Source organism: Pan paniscus, chromosome 6 (assembly GCF_029289425.2).
Source record: "Pan paniscus chromosome 6, NHGRI_mPanPan1-v2.0_pri, whole genome shotgun sequence".
Lineage (NCBI taxonomy): Eukaryota > Metazoa > Chordata > Mammalia > Primates > Hominidae > Pan > Pan paniscus.
Window position 1 is genome coordinate 105,333,187 of NC_073255.2, and position 22,309 is coordinate 105,355,495.

The following is a 22,309-nucleotide window of genomic DNA, read 5'->3' on the forward strand; positions in this document are numbered from 1 at the left end:
AATATAGATGTTATATTAGATAAAAGTACTGAAATTTACTGAAGCTAATAGCTGTACTGTGATTATGTAAGAAAATATCCTTATTCTTAGGAGTCACACTGCAGTAAAGGGCCATGATGTGTGCATCTTACTTTAAATTGGGATTTGGGAGCAAAAATGATAACAATAGGTGAATCTGGGTAAAGAGTACACGTTATTTGTATATTCTTATAACTCTGTAATTGCAAATTATCTTCAAATGAAACTTTAAAAAAGTACACCATATATATGAGTTACCTAGTCATTTCTTCTTCCAGAATTTTGCCTGGATTTAGCCGCGACAAGGAAAAGTTCACTAAATTAAAAAATAAAATAAAACATGTTAAAAGATCAAACTATTAATAGGCATTGCCAGGTTTAAAAAAATCTGTTAATAATTTAAATGTATGAAAGCCAGAAGATGCTATTGTTAAGTTTCTCTTTAAAAAACATTTTTCTTTGCACACTTAAGTGCATTCTTTTCACTTTACTCAAGTAAAGAGCCCAAGGATTTAGGTACTGGACATTAAGGGCCAAGAAAGGGGAAGATAAGCCCTCCCAGGTCTTTCCCCCATCCTGGCGGTCTCAGCCTTTAGCAAAGCAGCCTTCTAAGGAGGCACAGAGGAGCCACTGAAGAGACAAGGAAGCCACAAAACACACAGAAGACAGAGGAGGGAATAAGAAATATTTAAAATAGAAAACACAGGATTTAAGAGGCATTTTTTTTTTTGGTGGCTCAAAGCACTTTATAGATACTTCAATAAATTTTATTTTTATATCTGTGTGTTTTTTCTTGACATGTCTCATATGACATAAGTAAGGGAAAGGCTAAGTTACATCCATCGCAAAGGAGGAAAAACTAGACAGGGAAGATAACTTAGTTGCTCAAAGGCATGTCAGTGATCACTGGCAATTAGTGAACATCCTGCATTCCACCTCTTGTTTACCAGCACTGCTGTATTCTAGTATTTTTGAAGCAGTATTAATTGGAAAGAAATCTATTGTCTATTAATTGGAGCTAATTTGATAAAATGTCAATGTATCTTTCCTGATTTCCATGTTTTAATAATAGCTAATATTTATTGAGCATTTATTAAATACCAGGCACTGCTCTGAATACTTTAGGTGTGTTAATTCATTTAATTATCTTATGAGGTGAGACTATTTTACAAACCCCATTTTATAGAATAGGAAATGGAGGCACAGATAAATAAAGTAACTTACTCAATGTCATACAGCTAGTAAGTGGCAGAGCTGAAAGTCAGCCCAGGCAATTTGGCCTATGCTCATAACACTATACTATACTGATTTATTCATGTGACAATGACTTATTTTTACTTTTTAGAAAACACAAATGAAAAAATAAGAAACAGCCTACATCTACTGCATTCACAAAATAATAGGATAAAATATCACCACAGCATTGTTGAGAAAACACATCAGGGTACACATTTCTCATTTTCCATGGTCCTAGGAGAGAAATTGGTCTCTTGGTTCCTTTGCCATGTGTAAATAGCCCAGGGGTCATGTTTTCGTGGTGCTGTGTATCCTCCTTATCTTTTTCCAAAGAAAGATAAGGTCGAAACTTATTTAAAACTCAAACTACTGTCAGGATCAGTTACCAGGCATCTGGCCCCAACTGCAGCATCATCTTTTCCCCAGGATTATAATTTCTACTGATGTTCACAGTGAAATTTCTGATTATTAATCTAGCTCTTTATAAGCTATCAGAACCTTGAAGATTCATACCCTATTTTACTTTTCATCTTATCAGTTCATTTCTGTGTGTTCATTTCCATCCTGAAGTTTTAAATAGGGCAAATTGGAAGAGTATTTGGAACTAGAGGCAGGCAAGCTATTCTAAAGCTGTGGCATTTGTAAAAATCATTGTGGTTTTTTTATTTCCCTGAACTGAAAAATTGGGTGAAATCTTAAATAAGTTTTTCCTGTCTTTCAACACCTACCTCAAACTTTTAAATTCTCTCAATAAGGATACTGATATGGTTTGGATGTTTGTTCCCTCCAAATCTCACGTTGAAATGTGATCCTCAGTGTTGGAGGTGGGGCCTGATGGGAGGTGTTTGGGTCAAGGGGACAGATCCCACATGAATGGCTTGGTGCCCTCCCTGAGATAATGAGCGAGTTCTCACTCAGTTCATGTGACAGCTGGTTGTTAAAGAGAGCCTGGTCTCTCCCTCCTGCTCCCTCTCTCTCCATGTGACACATCTGCTCCCCATTCACCTTCCCTCACTGAGTAAAAGCTTCCTGAGGCTTTGCCAGAAGCCCCAAACAGATGTGGGTACCATACTTTTACAGCCTGCTGAACCATGAGCCAAATAAACATATTTTCTTCATAAATTACCCAGTCTCAGGTATTCCTTCCTAGCAACACAAAATGGACTAACACAGATACCAACTCAAATTGACTCTCCCTCCTAGGAAAGAATCTATGAGCGTTCCAGATTGGACCCGCTCCTTTCTCAGAGTCCCAAGAATGGAAATCTAGTGCTGGGTTAGTAACCTGAGGAGCTCCAGAGTCCCCGGGGAAACTCAGAGTTTCTGCTGCCTGGGACAAAGGTGAACTAAATGTATGTTGGTGTGTTGCCTGAAAAGTCATGGCCTGCTAGATCTGAAAAGAGCCTACTCCTGGTCTTGTCAGATGCTACCTATTCTGCTTCAGTCTCATAAACGATATCTACATGGTCATTTGGCTTGGTGGTACTTAACGTTGTCTGTGCATTAGAATTACATGGGGAGCTTAAGAATTACAGATGTTCAGGCTCCACTCAAGCCCAATGCAGCCAGAATCTCTGGTTGAGTCCAGAGCATCACATTTTTATAAAGTGTCCCCTGCCAGGCCTGGTGGCTCACACCTATAATTACAGCACTTTGGGAGGCTGAAGCGGGAGGATCACTTGAGGCCAGGAGTTTGAGACCAGCCTGGGCAATGTGGTGAAATCCACCTTTACAAAAAGTTGGCCGGGCATGGTGGCAGGTGCCTGTAGTCCCAGCTACTCAGGAGACTGAAGCAGGAGGATTACTTGAGCCCAGGAGCTCAAGGCTGGAGTGAGCTATGATCACTTCACTGCACTCTAGCCTGGGCAACAGAGCAAGACCCTGTCTCAAAAAAGAAAACGTACCCTGGTTGATTCTAATATGCCAGGATGGAGAACTTACACCCCAGTCCACCTGAATGCCTCCCATAGTAAGGAACTGGGGAACTCCTGAAGCTGCCTGTTCATTTTAGAGAGTACCTATATAACCTATCCATTTTACAGATGAAGAGACAGAGTGGGTTGTTTCATTTCCAAGTTCTTATAGCTAGTTTCTCCCAATATTTATTGATCATTTACTATGTTCCAGACACTTTACACAAATCATCTCACTTAATTCTATCAGTAAATTGATGCTTACCTCTCAAAGGTGAGAACAGTAAGGATTATAGAGGTTAAGAGACTTGCTCATGGTCACACAGCTTATGGGTGAAGGGTCTGAATAAGCAGTGTATACATTAAGGATTAGATAGGGAAACATAGTCTTCATTTTCACTTTTGAGTCTCAAAGTAAATCAACATCTGCCTTCCCTGATTCTGCCCAAGACTTCTTTTTTTTTCAAAGGGGAAGAACGAGAGGTATCCATCACCTCAAGCATCTCTCCTTTCTTTGTGTTACAAACAATCCAATTATATGCTTTTAGTTATTTTTAAATGTTGCCTAGGACTTCTTTTAACACATATAACTATTCATTATAAAATAAAGAGCTGGTGTTTGTTCAGGCACCCTACGCACTATGGACAGTTATGAAGATATCTTGGGGGCTCAAAATGGCATTTTTCCCCTCAACCAAGAGGCAATGCAAGGACAATCAGGGTGCAGCTATTTCCCCGCAGAATTTTCTAGACTATTATAGTCACAGAGACAGCATAAAAGATATCAAGTCCTTGACACTCTGCAGAAAAACTGTTTTCTCCAACTCTGTCCTTAATGTTTTGGATGCAGAATGTTGTGTGCATACTTTCTGCACAACTGACTCATTGTGAGGGAACAACCCTGTCATGGAGTGGCTTTATTCTGTTGACAAGGACGAGCTTTGCTCACAATAAGTCATTGTCAGACCCTCTTGTAATATAAACCTTTTTTTCTTCTAACATGCCTTTCTCATTTGGCTCCTATTAAGTCTGGTTGTCCAAGCATCCAACAATTCTAAAGAATAGACTAAGTAAACATCTCTATGAGATAAGCTGGAACTTCAGCTAAGTACCTCACTCTATCTGTTCCCAACCCCCATGATTTTTGTTAAACTCTACAACTCTCAACACATCAATAAGCAGTCTGGATTTAGAGTGAGTATCCTTTAAAGATTTCATTGTCTTCTAAGAGGTATGAGAATATTATTTTTACAAACGACCAAAGAGTGGATGCTGGAAATTCATAACATTTGAGGAACTTTCCATTCTAAATATTCCACAGCATCCAGTAAGCCTAATGAGAAACATGGCTACAGGGTACCAAGCATCATAACAGGAGTGTTTATAATTCGGAGGCTACCAAAACAAAGTTGGCAACTCTCGCGAGTTTATCTCTGTGTCAATCACAGTTCTGTAAGTGACTTGCTTGTGCCATTCCCCAGAGAGACCTTGAATTTGGCACCTCTCTGCCATGTCCAGCTTAAAGCCATTCAGTTTCATAATTAGGCACAAGTTAAAAAAAAAAAAAAAGCCAACTGCTCCAAATAAGAAAGTTGGGAATTATTCTGGTATTAGTAAAAACAAAAACAGAACTAATAAAATTGGTCCAAAAGAGAAATGATGTGTGATAAGTGAATTGCATTGCTTTAATCTGACTTTAAAAATTTTAATTGTGATAAAATACCTTACATAAAGTTTACCATGTTAACTATTTTTAAGTGTACAGTTCAGTACTGTTAAGTATATTCACACTGTTGTCCAGCCAACCTCCAGAACTTTTTCATCTTGCAAAATTGAAATTCTATGCCCATTAAACAACAGCTCCCCACTGCTCCTCCCCACAACCCCTATTAACCACCATTCCACTTGCGTTCTTATGAATTTTACTCTAGATACCTCATAAAAGTAGAATCGAACAGTATTTATCTTTTTTTGAGTGGCTCATTTCATTTAGCATCATGTCCTCAAGGTTCATCTATGACGTAGCATATGTCAGAAGTTATTTCCCTTCAAAAGGCTGAATAATATTCCATTGTATGTATCTACCATATCTTATTTTTCCATTCATCTGTTAATCTGATTTTTTTAACCCTGTGTAGAAGCCATTTAAAATTTTTTTTTTACTTTAAATTTATTTTTTCTTGGTAAAGGTGTATACGTCAACAGTTACAAGCGAGAATACAGGGAGACATCACACCCACCCATTTTCAAAGCCACTCACTTTCTCTCCCTAGAAGTAATCATCAGTTTCTCTACATTATTTCACAGATATTTTATGGACATATAAGTGCTTCGCTGGAAGGCTAATGTGAGTCACCAAGAGATAATATCTGCGACACTTGAAAAGAGGTGCTAGACCATACATGCACAGATAAAGTTGGGTCTTATTCCACAAAAATATTCCATTGGTGCTCTAATAAATGGTGCTTTATGGTTTGAAGATCAGGAAATGTGAAACCCAAAGATAATTTCAAAGTAGGGGCAGTGGAGATATGGTGCTGACAATTCAGGAGTTGGAGAAACGTCTTTGTAGTTTCTTTGATTTTTTTTTTCCAGATGAAATAAGATGGAAATCAAAGGCAGCTGGTGTAAGTTCCTATACAGTCATTGTCCTGCTACTAAAGGGATGGGTGAGAAACCCAGCTCCGCATCTGGAAGGTCAGACCATTTAATAGACCCTTGAGCATTAATGTGCATAAATGCATCTCTGATTCACTGTGGGGAAGGAAATGTCTTGCTAAAATACCATTGCTAATTCAGTGGGTCCAGGATGTGGCCTGGGAGTCTGCATTTCTTTTTTCTTTTCTTTTTAAAATAATTTCAATTTTTATTTTAGATTCAGGGGGTATATGTGCAGTTCTGTTACATTGGGATACTGTGTGATGCTGAGGTTTGGGACATGAATGATCCTGTCACCCAGGTAGTGAGCATAATACCTAGTATTTGGTTTTTCAACACTTGCTGCCCTCCCTCCCCTCTCTAGTAGATCTCAGTGTCTATTGTTCTCATCTTTATGTCAATGTGTTACCCAATGCTTAGCTCCCACTTATAAGTGAGAATATGCAGTATTTGGTTTTCTATTCTTGTGTTAATTTGCTTAGGATAATTGCCTCCAGCTGTATCCATGTTGCTGGAAAGGACACAATTTTGTATATATTTATTTATTTTGAGACAAGGTCTTGCACTGTCGCCCAGGCTGGAGTGCAGTGGCGCCATCTCGGCTCACTACAACCTCCACCTCCTGGGTTCAAGCAACTCTCCAGCCTCAGCTTCCCAAGTAGCTGGTGATTTCGTATTATTTATAGGTGTGTAGTATTCCATAAGAAATAGATTTTTAACTGAGGTGTCTTAATATGGGCATCATCCTGCTCTATATGTATACAAAATTAATATGTTGTAGATCTGTAGATTTTCTAGGAAAACAAATAGACAATAGAAAATTCCTACCTCTCCCATTTCTTTAAAGACTTTTTTTTTCTTGAGACGGAGTTTTGCTCTTGTTGCCCAGGCTGTAGTGCAATGGCAACCTCCGCCCCCTGGGTTCAAGCGATTCCTCTGCCTCAGCCTCCAGAGTAGCTGGGATTACAGGCATGAGCCACCATGCCTGGCTAATTTTGTATTTTTAGTAGAGATGGGGTTTCTCCACAATGGTCAGGCTGGTCTCGAACTCCCAAACTCAAAACTTAATTGCCTCCCAAAGTGCTGGGATTACAGGTGTGAACCACCGACACCCAGCCTCTTTAAAGACTTTTTAAACTATCTGTCCTACCACAACTTCACAATGTTTATGTTAAAGTTATGGTCACTAGTCACAAATAAGCAATCCATTTAAAACTTCCCCAAGCACTTTTTTTTCTGAATCATCTATATTGACACTATACTATATATGATAATAAGCATGGTTTGGATGGCAGAAAGACCAGCAGTGTAACTATGGAAAAGTTATTTGCCCTCTCCAAGCCTTGGTTTTGTCATCTATCACAGAAGATAACATTACCTACTGTGTAGTATTGTTCTTGTGAGGGTAAAGTGGAATAATGTATGTAAAGTGCTCAGCATAGGACCTAGCACATAGTAAGCACAATGAAAAATCACCATTATTGTTATTTTTATTATAAAGAGTTTTTTTTCAGAAACTATATTTCTTGAGAATAAATAAATAAACTTTTATAGGAGTTTGCTTTAAATATTCAAAGGATGCTTTTACTGGATTTTTAAAAGGCATTAATATTTATCAATATTTATGTAAACATATTCTGCTGTATTAATTAAACAATCCTATTCTCTTAGGAAATTACACGTAAGGCCTACAATAGTAACTAAATATGTAGTTCTCAGTCAGTGAACACTGTAAATTCTTATTCAATGCTGTCTAAATGATAGAGTAATTTTTCTTACATATCTTTGCTAAGAAAGCTGCCTTTCCTTTACCAGTGTTTTGAAAATATTCTACCATCTGTGCAACAGTAAAGCTTCACTCAGTCTTCTCCAGCCCAGTGCCCACAAGGTCTCTTAGAGAAAAGAGGCTTCAGGCTTGGTAGAAAGCATGAAAATTTTCCTTTCTATGTTGAATTTCGTTACTATGAAAATAACCATGTCTATTGGAGCCCCACTCTAATGCTATTGTCAGGGCCTCTCATATTGATAACATTAACTTATGGGACACTTTTGGCTCTTCAGTAATCATAGTCCTTTGGGTGAATTCCAAGGGATGTATTGAATCCATTCACTCTTTAGTGAAATGCCATCTCAAGTTCCAGTCAATCTAGTTGATCCAAAATTAGAGACAGAAAATGGGTATAATTTTTTTTAAGGTGAAGGGGAGAGAAGAAAAGAAAACCCAGAAACAGATCTACAAGCTAAACACAGCTAAGAAGTACTGCCATGTTTAACTGATGTGCTTTGAAACTCATCAGCAATTACTAATGGGATGGATACTGCATAGAGATACTCTCATTACATTTCCACTGTTCTCAAGTACAGTGACTTCCTTACTTCATTTAGAAGCTTCCTGTGTATTTCCTTCACCTGTATTAAAAGTCAAACAACAATACACGTATTTCTTTAAATTTAAATGAGTATTTGAACAATTTTCTGAGAATTTTACAACTCCTTCTATGATATCTGGAGTCAACCAGATATCCAAATCATTAAATAAGATGGTAATGAATAGCAAAATCAACTCCCAAATTTTTACCCAGTTAAAGAAATGCTATGGATTTTTTTAAAAGGTAAAGAAATGCTTACCTGGAAAGGAGAAGTTTCCTGCAGTATCAACAAATTTGTCAGTCATCTCTCCAAATACTATCATCATGAGGGGGAGACCTGATCCGTGAGCTATGGCCATGATGGTACCCAGCGACATAAACAATTTATCCTGCCAATCGGAGTATCGAAACTAAAAAAAGGAAATAAAATAATACTTAGCTGTGGAATGGAATTTCTCCTCTTCCATAATTATATATTCTTTGGATTTTTATTTAAAGTCAGTACTTTTTTAAGAGTTGTAAATGAATGTCTTAGAAAAGGAGGCCTTCAAATCATTAACAGCTTAATTTCATGATTCTGTTTATTTTGTATTCTGTGAAGAAATCAATCTAATTATGTTTAATTGGTATCTGATTTGAATAAATAATTACTATACAATCAAAAGGGATAAAGGTTTAAGAAATATTATTTGATCTCCCAGAGCTCCTGTGGTAATAAAGAATGGCTAGGGAAAGACATTAAGTTTAAACACACACACACACACACACACCACATCCTTTAAAAAAGCATTCAGAATATTTCAGAGGGAGAATTTAAAATAGAGGAAAATAGATGCTCTGAGTTTTGAGATAAGATCCCTTTAGATGGTTTAAGTTAGCTTTAAAAAGGCAACTCAGTAGGGAAGCACAATAAACATTACAGTGTGTCTATATATGCACCTTAGGGAAGTCTTGCCTATGGAGATCCTTATGCAGAACCTTTTTTAAAAATTTAGTTTTCACCAGTGTCACCTGCCAAGTATGCAGAACCTTGAAGGGTAAGAGGGAGTTCGCTGGAGAAGAATCGGCGAGTGTAGAAGAAGTAGGAAGAATTTAGGCTTAGAATAAGAAGGTAACTAGAAACTACATGGAATGCTTAAGTAACCCCTGGCAGTGGAATTCCTGAAGGGCACAGTACAAAGTGTGGGAGAGGATGTTGGAGAGAGATAGAAGGCCTGCGCTGGTGGGCCACACCAAGAATCTTGGACACAGTACTACCTACAGAGGGGAAGGGTGATACCAGTTGTCACAGTGAAGTGCACAACCCTCAAGAACTAACCAGCAGATCAGTCTTCTAACACTTCAAAGGACTTTGTTACTGTCTTATTAGTCCTCTTCCATTTCTCACCTTTTCTTTCTGTTTTTGATTGACCCATTTATGGCTCTCTTTCTCTTTGTTCTTCTTTCCTCCTCTGCCTTCTAGACTACATTTTCCTCCTCTTACATTTCCATTTCTATAGCTTCCTATCTTTTTTTTCTCTCCTCTCTTTTAAAATGCTTTACTCTGCCCATTCCCCCCACCTCAGCCCCTTTTGGGGACAAGGAACAGTTATTGGGAGAGAGGGTGATGAGCCAGGCTTGGCACAGTGGAGCCTTTGAGGGCTGAAGCTAGGTCAGACTGGGTCAATAACCCGGGTGAGGCTGAGGTTAGAGGCACATGGTGGAAAGTGGATATGTGTGTACACCATTCTCAAAGATTTCCAGGAGTTCAGGCAAGGTTTCAGGGACAGGGACAAACTCCATCATCAAACACACAGGGCAAGCAAGAGAACCGAAAGAGACAAAGGGTCAGAAACCAGGCAGAGCTTGGATAAAACAATGGGAGCAGGTAAAGTCAAGAGCCAATGGAGCTGGGTCCCTAAAATTGTCACAAAGGGACCAGGGTCCCAAAGGTTCATTTTTAGTGGTTCTGGGAAAAGGAAAACAGAACACTTGAGTCTGTCAGCTATAGTTAAAAGCACAGGGTCAGGTTGTTAACATTAAAAAGCATTTTAAATGTTTTCATATTAATTGAATACAATTTTACAGCCTCTAAGCATAAATTTAAAACGAGGTGAAATTCACAGCAACATCCTAAGTAAACCTAGGTTTGTTTTCAGTGATTTTCCAGAAAATAATATATTTCTAACTCCTGTTAGAGCACAGTTTTATCCTCAACCTCTTTCAGGACAAAAAATATCTATTAAGATATCTAGTAAGAGGTGAAAATAAAGATTAAATTTAAGTTTAACTTAAGCTAAAACTTCTAAATTCAAATGAAATTTTCTGTTCCTACATTAAGGTTTGTAGGATTGTATTTTCTGTAGGAGGCAGATTTAAAACCTATGCATTAAAACCAGCTTTCAGAGGCGGTTCCAAGATAGCTGATTAGGAACAGCTCCAGTCTACAGCTCCCAGTGCAAGTGACACAGATAACAGGTGATTTCTGCATTTCCTACTGAGGTACCAGGTTCATCTCACTGTGGCTTGTCGGACAGTGGGTGCAGGACAGTAGGTGCAGCGCACCGAGCATGAGCCAAAGCAGGGGGAAGCATCCCCTCACCCGGAAAGCACAAGAGGTCAGGGAATTCCCTTTCCTAGCCAAGCAAAGCTGTGACAGACGGCACCTGGAAAATCGGGTCACTCTCACCCTAATACTGCGCTTTTCCAATGGTCTTAGCAAACGGCACATCAGGAGATTACATCCCACGCCTGGCTCAGAGGGTCCCACACCCACGAAGCCTCGCTCATTGCTAGCACAGCAGTCTGAAATCAATCTGCAAGGTGGCAGCGAGGCTGGGGGAAGGGTGCCCTCCATAGCTGAGGCTTGAGTAGGTAAACAAAGCGGCCAGGAAGCTCTTGAGTAGGTAAACAAAGCGGCCAGGAACTGGGTGGAGCCCACCACAGCTCAAGGAGACCTGCCTGCCTCTGTAGACTCTGCCTCTAGGGGTAGGGCATAGCTGAACAAAAGGCAGCAGAAACCTCTGCAGACTTAAATGTCCCTGTCTGACAGGTTTGAAGAGAGTAGTGGTTCTCCCAGCACAGCATTTGAGATCTGAGAATGGACAGACTGCCTTCTCAAGTGGGTCCCTGACCCCCGAGTAGCCTAACTGGGAGGCACCACCCAGTAGGGGCAGACTGACACCTCACATGGCCGGGCAGCCCTCTGAGACGAAACTTCCAGAGGAACAATCAGGCAGCAACATTCGCTGTTCATCAATATTCGCTGTTCTGCAGCCTCCGCTGCTGATACCCAGGAAAACAGGGTCTGGAGTGGACCTCCAGCAAACTCCAACAGACCTGCAGCTGAGGGTCCTGACTGTTAGAAGGAAAACTAACAAACAGAAAGGACATCCATGCCAAAACCCACCTGTACGTCACCATCATCAAAAACCAAATGTAGATAAAACCACAAAGATGGGGAAAAAACAGAGCAGAAAAACTGAAAATTCTAAAAATCAGAGCACCTCCCCTCCTCCAAAGGAATGCAGCTCCTCACCAGCAATGGAACAAAGCAGGATGGAGAATGACTTTGATGAGTTGAGAGAAGAAGGCTACAGATGATCAAACTTCTCTGAGCTAAAGACGGAAGTTCGAACTCATGGCAAAGAAGTTAAAAACCTAGAAAAAAGAATAGATGAATGGCTAACTAGAATAACCGATGCAGAGAAGTCCTTAAAGGACCTGATGGAGCTGAAAACCATGGCACAAGAACTACGTGATGAAAGCACAAGCTTCAGTAGCCAATTCGATCAACTGGAAGAAAGGGTATCAGTGATTGAAGATTAAATGAATGAAATGAAACAAGAAGAGGAGTTTAGAGAAAAAAGAATAAAAAGAAACAAGCAAAGCCTCCAAGAAATATGGGACTATGTGAAAAGACCAAATCTATGTGTGATTGGTGTACCTGAAAGTGACAGGATTAATGGAACCAAGTTGGAAAACATTCTGCAGGATATTATCCAGGAGAACTTCCCCAATCTAGCAAGGCAGGCCAACATTCAAATTCAGGAAATACAGAGAACACCACAAAGATACTCCTCGAGAACAGCAACTCCAAGAAATATAATTGTCAGATTCGCCAAAGTTGAAATGAAGGAAAAAATGTTAAGAGCATGCAGAGAGAAAGGTCAGGTTACCCACAAAGGGAAGCCCATCAGACTAACAGCTGATCTCTCGGCAGAAACTCTACAAGCCAGAAGACAGAGGGGGCCAATATTCAACATTCTTAAAGAAAAGAATTTTCAACCCAGAATTTCACATCCAGCCAAACTAAGCTTCATAAGTGAAGGAGAAATAAAATACTTTACAGACAAGCAAATGCTGAGAGATTTTGTTACCACCAGGCCTGCCCTAAAAGAGGTCCTGAAGGAAGCACTAAACGTGGAAAGGAACAGCCAGTACCAGTCACTGCAAAAACATACCAAATTGTAAAGACCATCAAGGCTAGGAAGAAACTGCATCAACTAATGAGCAAAATAACCAGCTAAAATCATAATGACAGGATCAAATCCACACATAACTATATTAACCTTAAATGTAAATGGGCTAAATGCTCCAATTAAAAGACACAGACTGGCAAACTGGATAAAGAGTCAAGACCCATCAGTGTGCTGTATTCAGGAAACCCATCTCACGTGCAGAGACACACATAGGCTCAAAAGAAAGGGATGGAGGAAGATCTACCAAGCAAATGGAGAACAAAAAAAGGCAGGGATTGCAATCCTAGTCTCTGATAAAACAGAATTTAAACCAACAAAGATCAAAAGATACAAAGAAGGCCATTACATAATGGTAAAGGGATCAATTCAACAAGAAGAACTAACTATCCTAAATATATATGCACCCAATACAGGAGCACCAAGATTCATAAAGCAAGTCCTTAGATACCTACAAAGAGACTCCCACACAATAATAATGGGAGACTTTAAGACCCCACTGTCAGCATTAGACAGATCAACGAGACAGAAAGTTAACAAGGATATCCAGGAATTGAACTCAGCTCTGCACCAAGTGGACCTAAGAGACATCTACAGAACTCTCCACCCCAAATCAACAGAATATACATTCTTCTCAGCACCACACTGCACTTACTCCAAAATTGACCACATAGTTGGAAGTAAAGCACTCCTCAGCAAATGTAAAAGAACAGAAATTATAACAAACTGTCTCTCAGACCACAGTGCAATCAAACTAGAACTGAGGATTAAGAAACTCACTCAAAACCACTCAACTACATGGAAACTGAACAACCTGCTCCTGAACGACTACTGGGTACATAACGAAATGAAGGCAGAAATAAAGATGTTCTTTGAAACCAACGAGAACAAAGACACAACATACCAGAATCTCTGGGACACATTTAAAGCAGTGGGTAGAGGGAAATTTATAGCACTAAATGCCCACAAGAGAAAGCAGGAAAGGTGTAAAATTGACACCCTAACATCACAATTAAAAGAACTAGAGAAGCATGAGCAAACACATTCAAAAGCTAGCAGAAGGCAAGAAATAACTAAGATCAGAGCAGAACTGAAGTAGATAGAGACACAAAAAACCCTTCAAAAAGTCAATGAATCCAGGAGCTGGTTTTTTGAAAAGATCAACAAAATTGATTGACTGCTAGCAAAACCAATAAAGAAGAAAAGAGAGAAGAATCAAATACACGCAATAAAAAATGATAAAGGGGATATCACCACCGATATCACAGAAATACAAACTACCATCAGAGAATACTATAAACACCCCTACATAAATAAACTAGAAAATCTAGAAGAAATGGATAAATTCCTCAACACATACACCCTCCCAAGACTAAACCAGGAAGAAGTTGAATCTCTGAATAGACCAATAATGGGCTCTGAAATTGAGGCAATAATTAATAGCTTACCAACCAAAAAAAGTCCAGGACCAGACAGAATCACAGCCAAATTCTACCAGAGGTACAAGGAGGAACTGGTACCATTCCTTCTGAAACTATTCCAATCAATAGAAAAAGAGGGAATCCTCCCTAACTCATTTTATGAGGCCAGCATCATCCTGATACCAAAGCCTGGCAGAGTCACAACAAAAAAAGAGAATTTTAGACCAATATCCCTGACGAACATCGATGCAAAAATCCTCAATAAAATACTGGCAAACCATGGGCGCGGTGGCTCATGCCTGTAATCACACCATTTTGGGAGGCTGAGGCGGGCGGATCACAAGGTCAGTAGATCAAGACCATCCTGGCTAACATGGTGAAACCCTGTCTCTACTAAAAATACAAAAACTAGCCGGGCGTGGTGGTGGGCACCTGTAGTCTCAGCTACTCGAGAGGCTGAGGCAGGAGAATGGCATGAACCCGGGAGGCGCAGCTTGCAGTGAGCCCAGATAGTGCCACTACAGTCCGGCCTGGGCGAAAGAGCGCAACTCCGTCTCAAAAAATAAATAAATAAATAAAACAAAATAAAATAAAATAAAATACTGGCAAACCGAATCCAGCAGCACATCAAAAAGCTTATCCACCATGATCAAGTGGGCTTCACCCCTGGGATGCAAGGCTGGTTCAACATACAAAAATCAATAAACGTAATACAGCATATAAACAGAACCAAAGAAAAAAACCACATTATTATCTCAATAGATGCAGAAAAGGCCTTTGACAAAATTCAACAGCCCTTCATGCTAAAAACTCTCAATAAATTACGTATTGATGGGAGGTATCTAAACATAATAAGAGCTATTTATGACAAACCCATAGCCAATATCATACTGAACGGGAAAAATTGGAAGCATTCCCTTTGAAAACTGGCACAAGACAGGATGCCCTCTCTAACCACTCCTATTCAACATAGTGTTGGAAGTTCTGGCCAGGGCAATCAGGCAGGAGAAAGAAAGAAAGGGTATTCGATTAGAAAAAGAGGAAGTCAAACTGTCCCTGTTTGCAGATGACATGACTGTATATCTAGAAAACCCCATTGTCTCAGCCCAAAACCTCCTTAAGCTGATAAGCAACTTCAGCAAAGTCTCAGGATACAAAATCAATGTACAAAAATCACAAGCATTCTTATACATCAATAACAGACAGAGAGCCAAATCATGAGTGAACTCCCATTCACAATTGCTTCAAAGAGAATAAAATACCTAGGAATCCAACTTACAAGGGATGTGAAGGACCTCTTTAAGGAGAACTACAAACCACTGCTCAACGAAATAAAAGAGGACACAAACAAATGGAAGAACATTCCATGCTCATGGATAGGAAGAATCAATATCGTGAAAATGGCCATACTGCCCAAGGTAATTTACAGATTCAATGCCATCCCCATCAAGCTACCAATGACTTTCTTCACAGAATTGGAAAAAACTACTTTAAAGTTAATATGGAACCAAAAAAGAGCCTGCATTGGCAAGTCAATCCTAAGCTAAAAGAACAAAGCTGGAGGCATCATGCTACCTGACTTCAAACTATACTACAAGGCTACAGTAACCAAAACAGCATGGTACTGGTACCAAAACAGAGATATAGACCAATGGAACAGAACAGAGCCCTCAGAAATAATACCATACATCTACAACTGTCTGATCTTTGACAAACCTGACAAAAACAAGAAATGGGAAAAGGATTCCCTATTTAACAAATGGTGCTGGGAAAACTGGCTAGCCATATGTAGAAAGCTGAAACTGGATCCCTTCCTTACACCTTATACAAAAATCAATTCAAGATGGATTAAAGACTTACATGTTAGACCTAAAACCATAAAAACCCTAGAAGAAAACCTAGGCAATACCATTCAGGACATAGGCATGGTCAAGAAGTTCATGTCTAAAACACCAAAAGCAAAGGCAACAAAAGCCAAAAGTGACAAAAATGGGATCTAATTAAACTAAAGAACTTCTGCACAGCAAAAGAAACTATCATTAGAGTGAACTGGCAACCTACAGAATGGGAGAAAATTTTTGCAATCTACTCATCTGACAAAGGGCTAGTATCCAGAATCTACAAAGAACTCAAACAAATTTACAAGAAATAAACAACCCCACCAACAAGTGGGTGAAGGATATGAACAGACACTTCTCAAAAGAAGACATTTATGCAGCCAATAGACACATGAAAAAATGCTCATCATCACTGGCCATCAGAGAAATGCAAATCAAAACCACAATGAGATACCATCTCACACCAGTTAGAATGGCAATCATTAAAAAGTCAGGAAACAACAGGTGCTGGAGAGGATGTGGAGAAATAGGAACACTTTTACACTATTGGTGGGACTGTAAACTAGTTCAACCATTGTGGAACACAGTGTGGTGATTCCTCAAGGATCTAGAACTAGAAATACCATTTGACCCAGCCATCCCATTACTGGGTATATACCCAAAGGACTATAAATCATGCTGCTATACAGACACATGCACAAGTATGTTTATTGCAGCACTATTCACAATAGCAAAGATTTGGAACCAACCCAAATGTCCAACAATGATAGACTGGATTAAGAAAATGTGGCACATATACACCATGGAATACTATGCAGCCATAAAAAATGATGAGTTCATGTCCTTTGTAGGGACATGGATGAAGCTGGAAACCATCCTCAGCAAACTATCACAAGGACAAAAAACCAAACACCTCATGTTCTCACTCACAGGTGGGAACTGAACAATGAGAACACTTGGACACAGGAAGGGGAACATCACACACCGGGGCCTATTGTGGGGTGGGGGGATGGGGGAGGGATAGCATTAGGAGATATACCTAATGTAAATGACAAGTTAATGGGTGCAGCACACCAACATGGCACATGTATACATATGTAACAAACCTGCACGTTATGCACATGTACCCTAGAACTTAAAGTATAATTTAAACAAATTTAAAAAAATAAAGAAAAAAAACTTCTAAAAAAAAAATAGATAAAACCAGCTTTCATTTGATAAACAATTTATTCTCCAAAGTGCTAATTTTTTTTTAAATTGCCCTTACTGAGGCTTTTTAAACAAATAAAAAAAGAGGAGAGAAGACAATGAATAGGGGCTTTTGGTTACATGAGAAGTATGCAGCAGTGTTTGAGAGTGTGGATGTTTTGGTGTCTTTTTATCCATTTAATTACTAAGTTGGATTTCAGCTGACATGACACTTAATTCTAACTTCTTTGCTACCAAATAATGGCTGTCACAGTTTGAAACACGTCATATTTACCAAAAATGGGTAAATGCTTTCTTGAGCTGCCTCTGTAAGACATATTTCAAATGAAAACCAGATGAGGAGACTTCTTCCAAAAATATTGTCTTGTCTTGTACCAACAGAAAAGCACCGAAAACTGTTTTAAGCATAATCAGAATCCCTAATAGTTACCCCCTATTTAGCCAATTTTTTGGAAACCAAATGTGAATGTAGATTCCTTAAATTAAAATTTATGTACTTAACAATTACTTTCTTGAAATGCAAGCTTATTTTAAGCTAAATTTGGGGTGGGGGTCTGTGAAGCAAATGCAGAAATGCATTTTCCTGAAATTGTTGAGTTTGCATTGTGCTACTAACACAATTCCCATTTTCACTTTCCTTGCACACCAGTTTGCTCTGTCCGGTGTCATCGCCAGCCTGTCTCTACTTTTTAAAAAATCATCCATCTTGAGAATGTGGGTCATTGACTATAATAAGCCAAACTTAGACAGCACAGGTGCAGCAAGGACAATTTATTGCTGCCTGCAGACAGTTTTTTGTTGTCGTTGTTTTTGAGACAGGGTCTTGCTCTGCCACCCAGGCTGGAGTGCAGTGGTGTGATCATAACTCACTGCAGCCTCAGACTCCTAAGACCCTCCTGTCTCAGCCTCCCAAGTAGCTGGGACTACAGGTTCATGCCATGACATATGCTATTTTTTAAGATTTTTATTTTTATTATTTTGTAGAGATGAGATCTCACTATGTTGTCCAGGCTGGTCTCAAACTCTTGTGCTCAAGCAACCCTCCCACCTCAGTCTCCCAAAGTGCTGGGATTACAAGTATGAGTCAGCTCGCCTAGCTAGACAATCTTAAAGTATTTGCTTTAAAGGTAATTGATTCAATACCTCAAATTTGAATAAAAGGTAGGATTATTCACATTTAACATTTCACAGCTTACCAATGTTAATACTCCAATCATTTTCACTGTCTTCGTTTTTTTCCTTTTTTGTTTGCTGTAAAAAATAGAATTGCTTCAATTTAAAACTGTTACAAAATGTTTTACAATCAATTGAACATAAATATGTTTAGTTACAATATTCAACTATTATATTTTCAAATATAAGAGTGATGTTCACAAAATGTCAAAATTATTCAGTTCAACAAACATAGCAAGCACAAAAGTAACCGTCGAAGGTACTACAAAGATACATGGATACATAAGAAATGGTCGCCTGCCTTACAGAGCTCACATACACAGGAAAGATAAGTATGTTAACAGTGTCGCTAAGTCAATTAAGTTATTTGTTTTCTAAAATTAAAAAAAATCATGATTTAAAATTACGAATGTCTATTCTTCTGAAGGATTGTGGAGAGTGGTGTCAGGCAATCTTGTTGGTGATACATTCAAAGTACATCTAGAATTTAACCACTTATCACCAGTTTCATTGCTGTCACCAGTAGGGCAGCCTCCTGCCTAGTCTCTCCACTTCCACCTATGCCGCTTCAGTCTATCTTCAACTAGCAGTCAGAGTAATTATTTCAAAATGCCAAGCCATACACTACTTCTTTGCTCAAAAACCTACAATGGCTTTCCTTTTTCTTACAATAAAAGCCAAAATCCTTGCATTAACCTCTGAGGTCCTACACGATCTGTTTGCTTATTTCCTCTCTGACCACATCCCTACTCCCAAACCTGCTTACTCTGCTCCAACCAGCCTGGACTCTCTGCTGTTCCATGAACTCACCAAACATGTACCTGACTCAGGGTCTTTGCATTGCCAGTTACCTTTTCCAGGAATGCTCTCTCCTTAGATACCCACACAGCTGTCTCCTCTCATTTCTTTCAAGTCTTTGCTCAAATATTACCTTTAAAATAAGATCTACCCTAACCACCCTACTTAAAATTACAAAGTACTCCCCTTTTGTACTCCTGATCCCCTTAACCTGGATTAATGCTTTTTTCCATGGCATTAATTACCTTCTAACATTGGCTGTGGTTTACTTATTTAGTATGTGCATTATTTATGTCTGTCCTCCGTACTATAATATAAACTCTATGAGGGAGTGTGTGTGTGTGTGTGTGTGTATGATGATTTTTATATATATGATGATTTTTACATATATATGATGCATTTATCCAGGTAAATGATAAAGTTTTACTCATAAGATGATTCCAAATTATGTAAAGTATTGACTAAAATCACTGGACAAACATCTGCCACTAAATATGTTCAAAAGAATGTGCCATGGCCAATAGCAACATAATTAGAACAAGAATATAACTAACTTGATTGAAGCAGGCTTAACTTCCTTTAAATATATTATCTTTGGTCTGCTTTTATAAAAATTAGTTTCACTACATTTGATTTCATAATCATGTGGTCTTAACTTATTGTTAACTTTCTGTATTTCTCTTTTGAGCTGCTTTCTTCTTTCCAGCAGAAGCTGTGGGCTTCCCCTCTGAGGACTTTCCTGGGTTCTGAAGTGTTACTACACCTTTTGTAGGAATAGCTCCTTTGCACACGCATCAAATGTTAAGCCAGTGCAATACATAAATAGACTTCTTCATGAAAATGCCATCTATTAATAGACTCACAGTCAATCCCTGCCTAAACAGCCAGCTGATGAAAACCATATTTTTCTATTGCGTGTATAAGTACTTCCGTTGGAAGGAACACCATCTATCACTTTTTCAATTCTACATGGCAAAACTAAATTTTCTATGAAAAAATACAATGGTGCTTAGAAGAAATACAGCAAGGTTACTGCACAACCACATTAACAGGCTAAAATAATGCTTCCGTTTAAGCATCAGGTAGGCATGTTTTCAGTTAGCTAATCAAGCCCCTAGCAGCTTGAGGACAAACTACAGAAACTGATAAATTTGTCCCTCTGGGTGATCACTTGACACAGGTCAATTTTTTCTGGGTAGCCTGGTATGAACTCAGAGACCGTAATAGCCTCATAAACTATTTCAGGCTAAAGGCGAAAATGATTCACTATTCCCACAGTGAAAGAGGAAACAAAGACACACGCCATTGACTGGGAACTTCTGCCCCGCTCATAAAGCCTGTGAAGTGAGTTTAACAAGGGCCAGGGGAACCGAGAAAGACGTGAAGGCAAAGGAAGCGCTGCTTCCCCCTACCACTTGAACAAAACTGATTCGGATGTACAGAAGTTCCCCCTCCCCACCTATCCTCCCAGAAAGGAGAAATACAAATAAGCCTGGCGATGAGAGGAGGGGGAGGGGTAAGACAAGGAGGAAGAGACATAACAGGGGATGGGCAGGAGGGGAGGGAGTTTTTGCTTCACTGCCCTTGTTCAAAAAGCACAGCCATCGACAGCAGATGTCTGACACCCTTTAAGTCTGAACAATCAGATGATGTATATGAAAGTCATTTGTAAAAGTTTCAAGAGTTACGTAATACAATGAATGTTATACAATGCAGATATTCATTGAATCCCCCCTGCACAAAGGGAAGGGAGCACTTTTCAAGACAGCCTTTTCTTCCTGAATCTGTTCCAAAAGGAGCCTCAGTGACATTCTTTGAGGCCACACAACACGTTTGCTCCAAGGTCAGAACCGGATGCAAGACCCTTCAAAGAAGCCTCCAAAACAAAGGTCTTCAAAGGCATCAACCGATTTTTACAACTTCTTTCCAAGGGTGAACTTGGTCCTGCTGATTGGCGTGTAACGGAAAAGCCAGTGGCTGCTGGGGATGTACCTGCTGTTGCCCAGTTCAAAGTCGCCCTCCGCGCTCGTGGGGCGCCAGGCTGTTCCGTTCTTTGCCGCCTCAAGATCCATCTCAGCCTGAGGAGAAACCACAGCCTCAGAACCAAGTGCACCCTCTCCGGCGGCCCGGCGCACGAGTCGCGGGGCCCGGGGGCACTGGGTGGAGGTCCGGCCACTCCCGCCCCGCGCCCCACGTCCCGGGTCTCCCTTCGAGGCCAGACGCGCCCGGACCTCTCTCACCTCGAACCTCGCGCGTGTCTGGCAGGGCCTCTGGACGCGCGGGCGCTGCAGCAGAGGGGCCTGGACTTTGCTCGCCGCGGCCTCGCCCCCGCCCCCGCCCCCGCCCCCCACGCGCGTCCGGCCCGGGAAACGCCTACCGTTGCAGCCAGGGCGAGGGCCGCGGCCCGCAAGAGCAGCTCCCGCCGCCCGCGCAGCTCTCTCCTCAGGCTAGGCGCGGGCCAGGGGCCCAGCCTGCCGCTCTTGCCGCCGGGGCGCCCGACTGGGGCCGCCGCCCACCCTGGCGACCCGCCAGAACCAGCCCGGTCGCAGGATAAGACCGAGATCAGCCTGGAGCCTCGGGTGCCTAGAAAGCCTCGCCTGATGGGCCACCCAAGCCCCTGCAGATGACTGTCACACCCCCTGGGCGCTCAGTTTTGTTTTTAAACCCATAGGGGAGACAGTTTCCGGACGCCCAACAATCACAGGGCGGCCCAGGACCGAGAGAGAGCAATAGACTCTCCTCTTGCTTCCGCATCCCCAGTTCTGGTCCAGGTGGCACTGAACCCAATTATCTCCAAGGACGGCGAGAGTCAGCCAGGGCCGGCAGGAACCATCACATTATGCTCCTTGGGGAGGAGGAACGCTGTTGGTGCCCTCTTAGCACTTAAGAGACACAGAGCTTTAGGGCTAGAGGGGTCTTCAGCGATCATCTAATTAAAACCCCGTATGTTTAACATATGAAGAAACGGATGCCCAGAGAGGTGAAGTCCTGCCTGAGGCTGCATCGGTGGAACCAGAGTCTAGGGGAAACCTCCTGAGTCCCAGTCCAGTGCCCTGGCTCACTGCTGTCATCTAAGACTTCTGTCTGTATTGAATTGTCTCTGCTCCTACCACCTATTTGAGTATGACTTTCTTCTTTCTGATTAATTCCTCCACACTCTTCCCAAAAGGAAGTGTCTAAAACGGCGAGCCATAAGTTTCATGGCTTTGAAACCAGAGA

At 40.5% G+C, this 22,309-nt stretch overlaps 1 protein-coding gene across 1 annotated transcript in view; it reads right to left on the reverse strand.

The window, feature by feature from the left end:
* The window catches only part of ABCB4 (ATP binding cassette subfamily B member 4), a 73,786-nt gene extending 52,225 nt beyond the window's left edge, over window positions 1-21,561 (reverse strand). The window contains exons 1-5 of the mRNA XM_034964361.3: window positions 21,468-21,561; window positions 21,083-21,168; window positions 18,316-18,370; window positions 8,454-8,604; window positions 277-334 (exon numbers count right to left, since the gene is read on the reverse strand). Coding sequence (XP_034820252.2) covers window positions 277-334; window positions 8,454-8,604; window positions 18,316-18,370; window positions 21,083-21,162 — 344 coding nt within the window. The 5' untranslated portion in view covers window positions 21,163-21,168; window positions 21,468-21,561. The remainder of the gene's footprint in view (window positions 1-276; window positions 335-8,453; window positions 8,605-18,315; window positions 18,371-21,082; window positions 21,169-21,467) is intronic.
* Window positions 21,562-22,309: the final 748 nt, after the last annotated feature.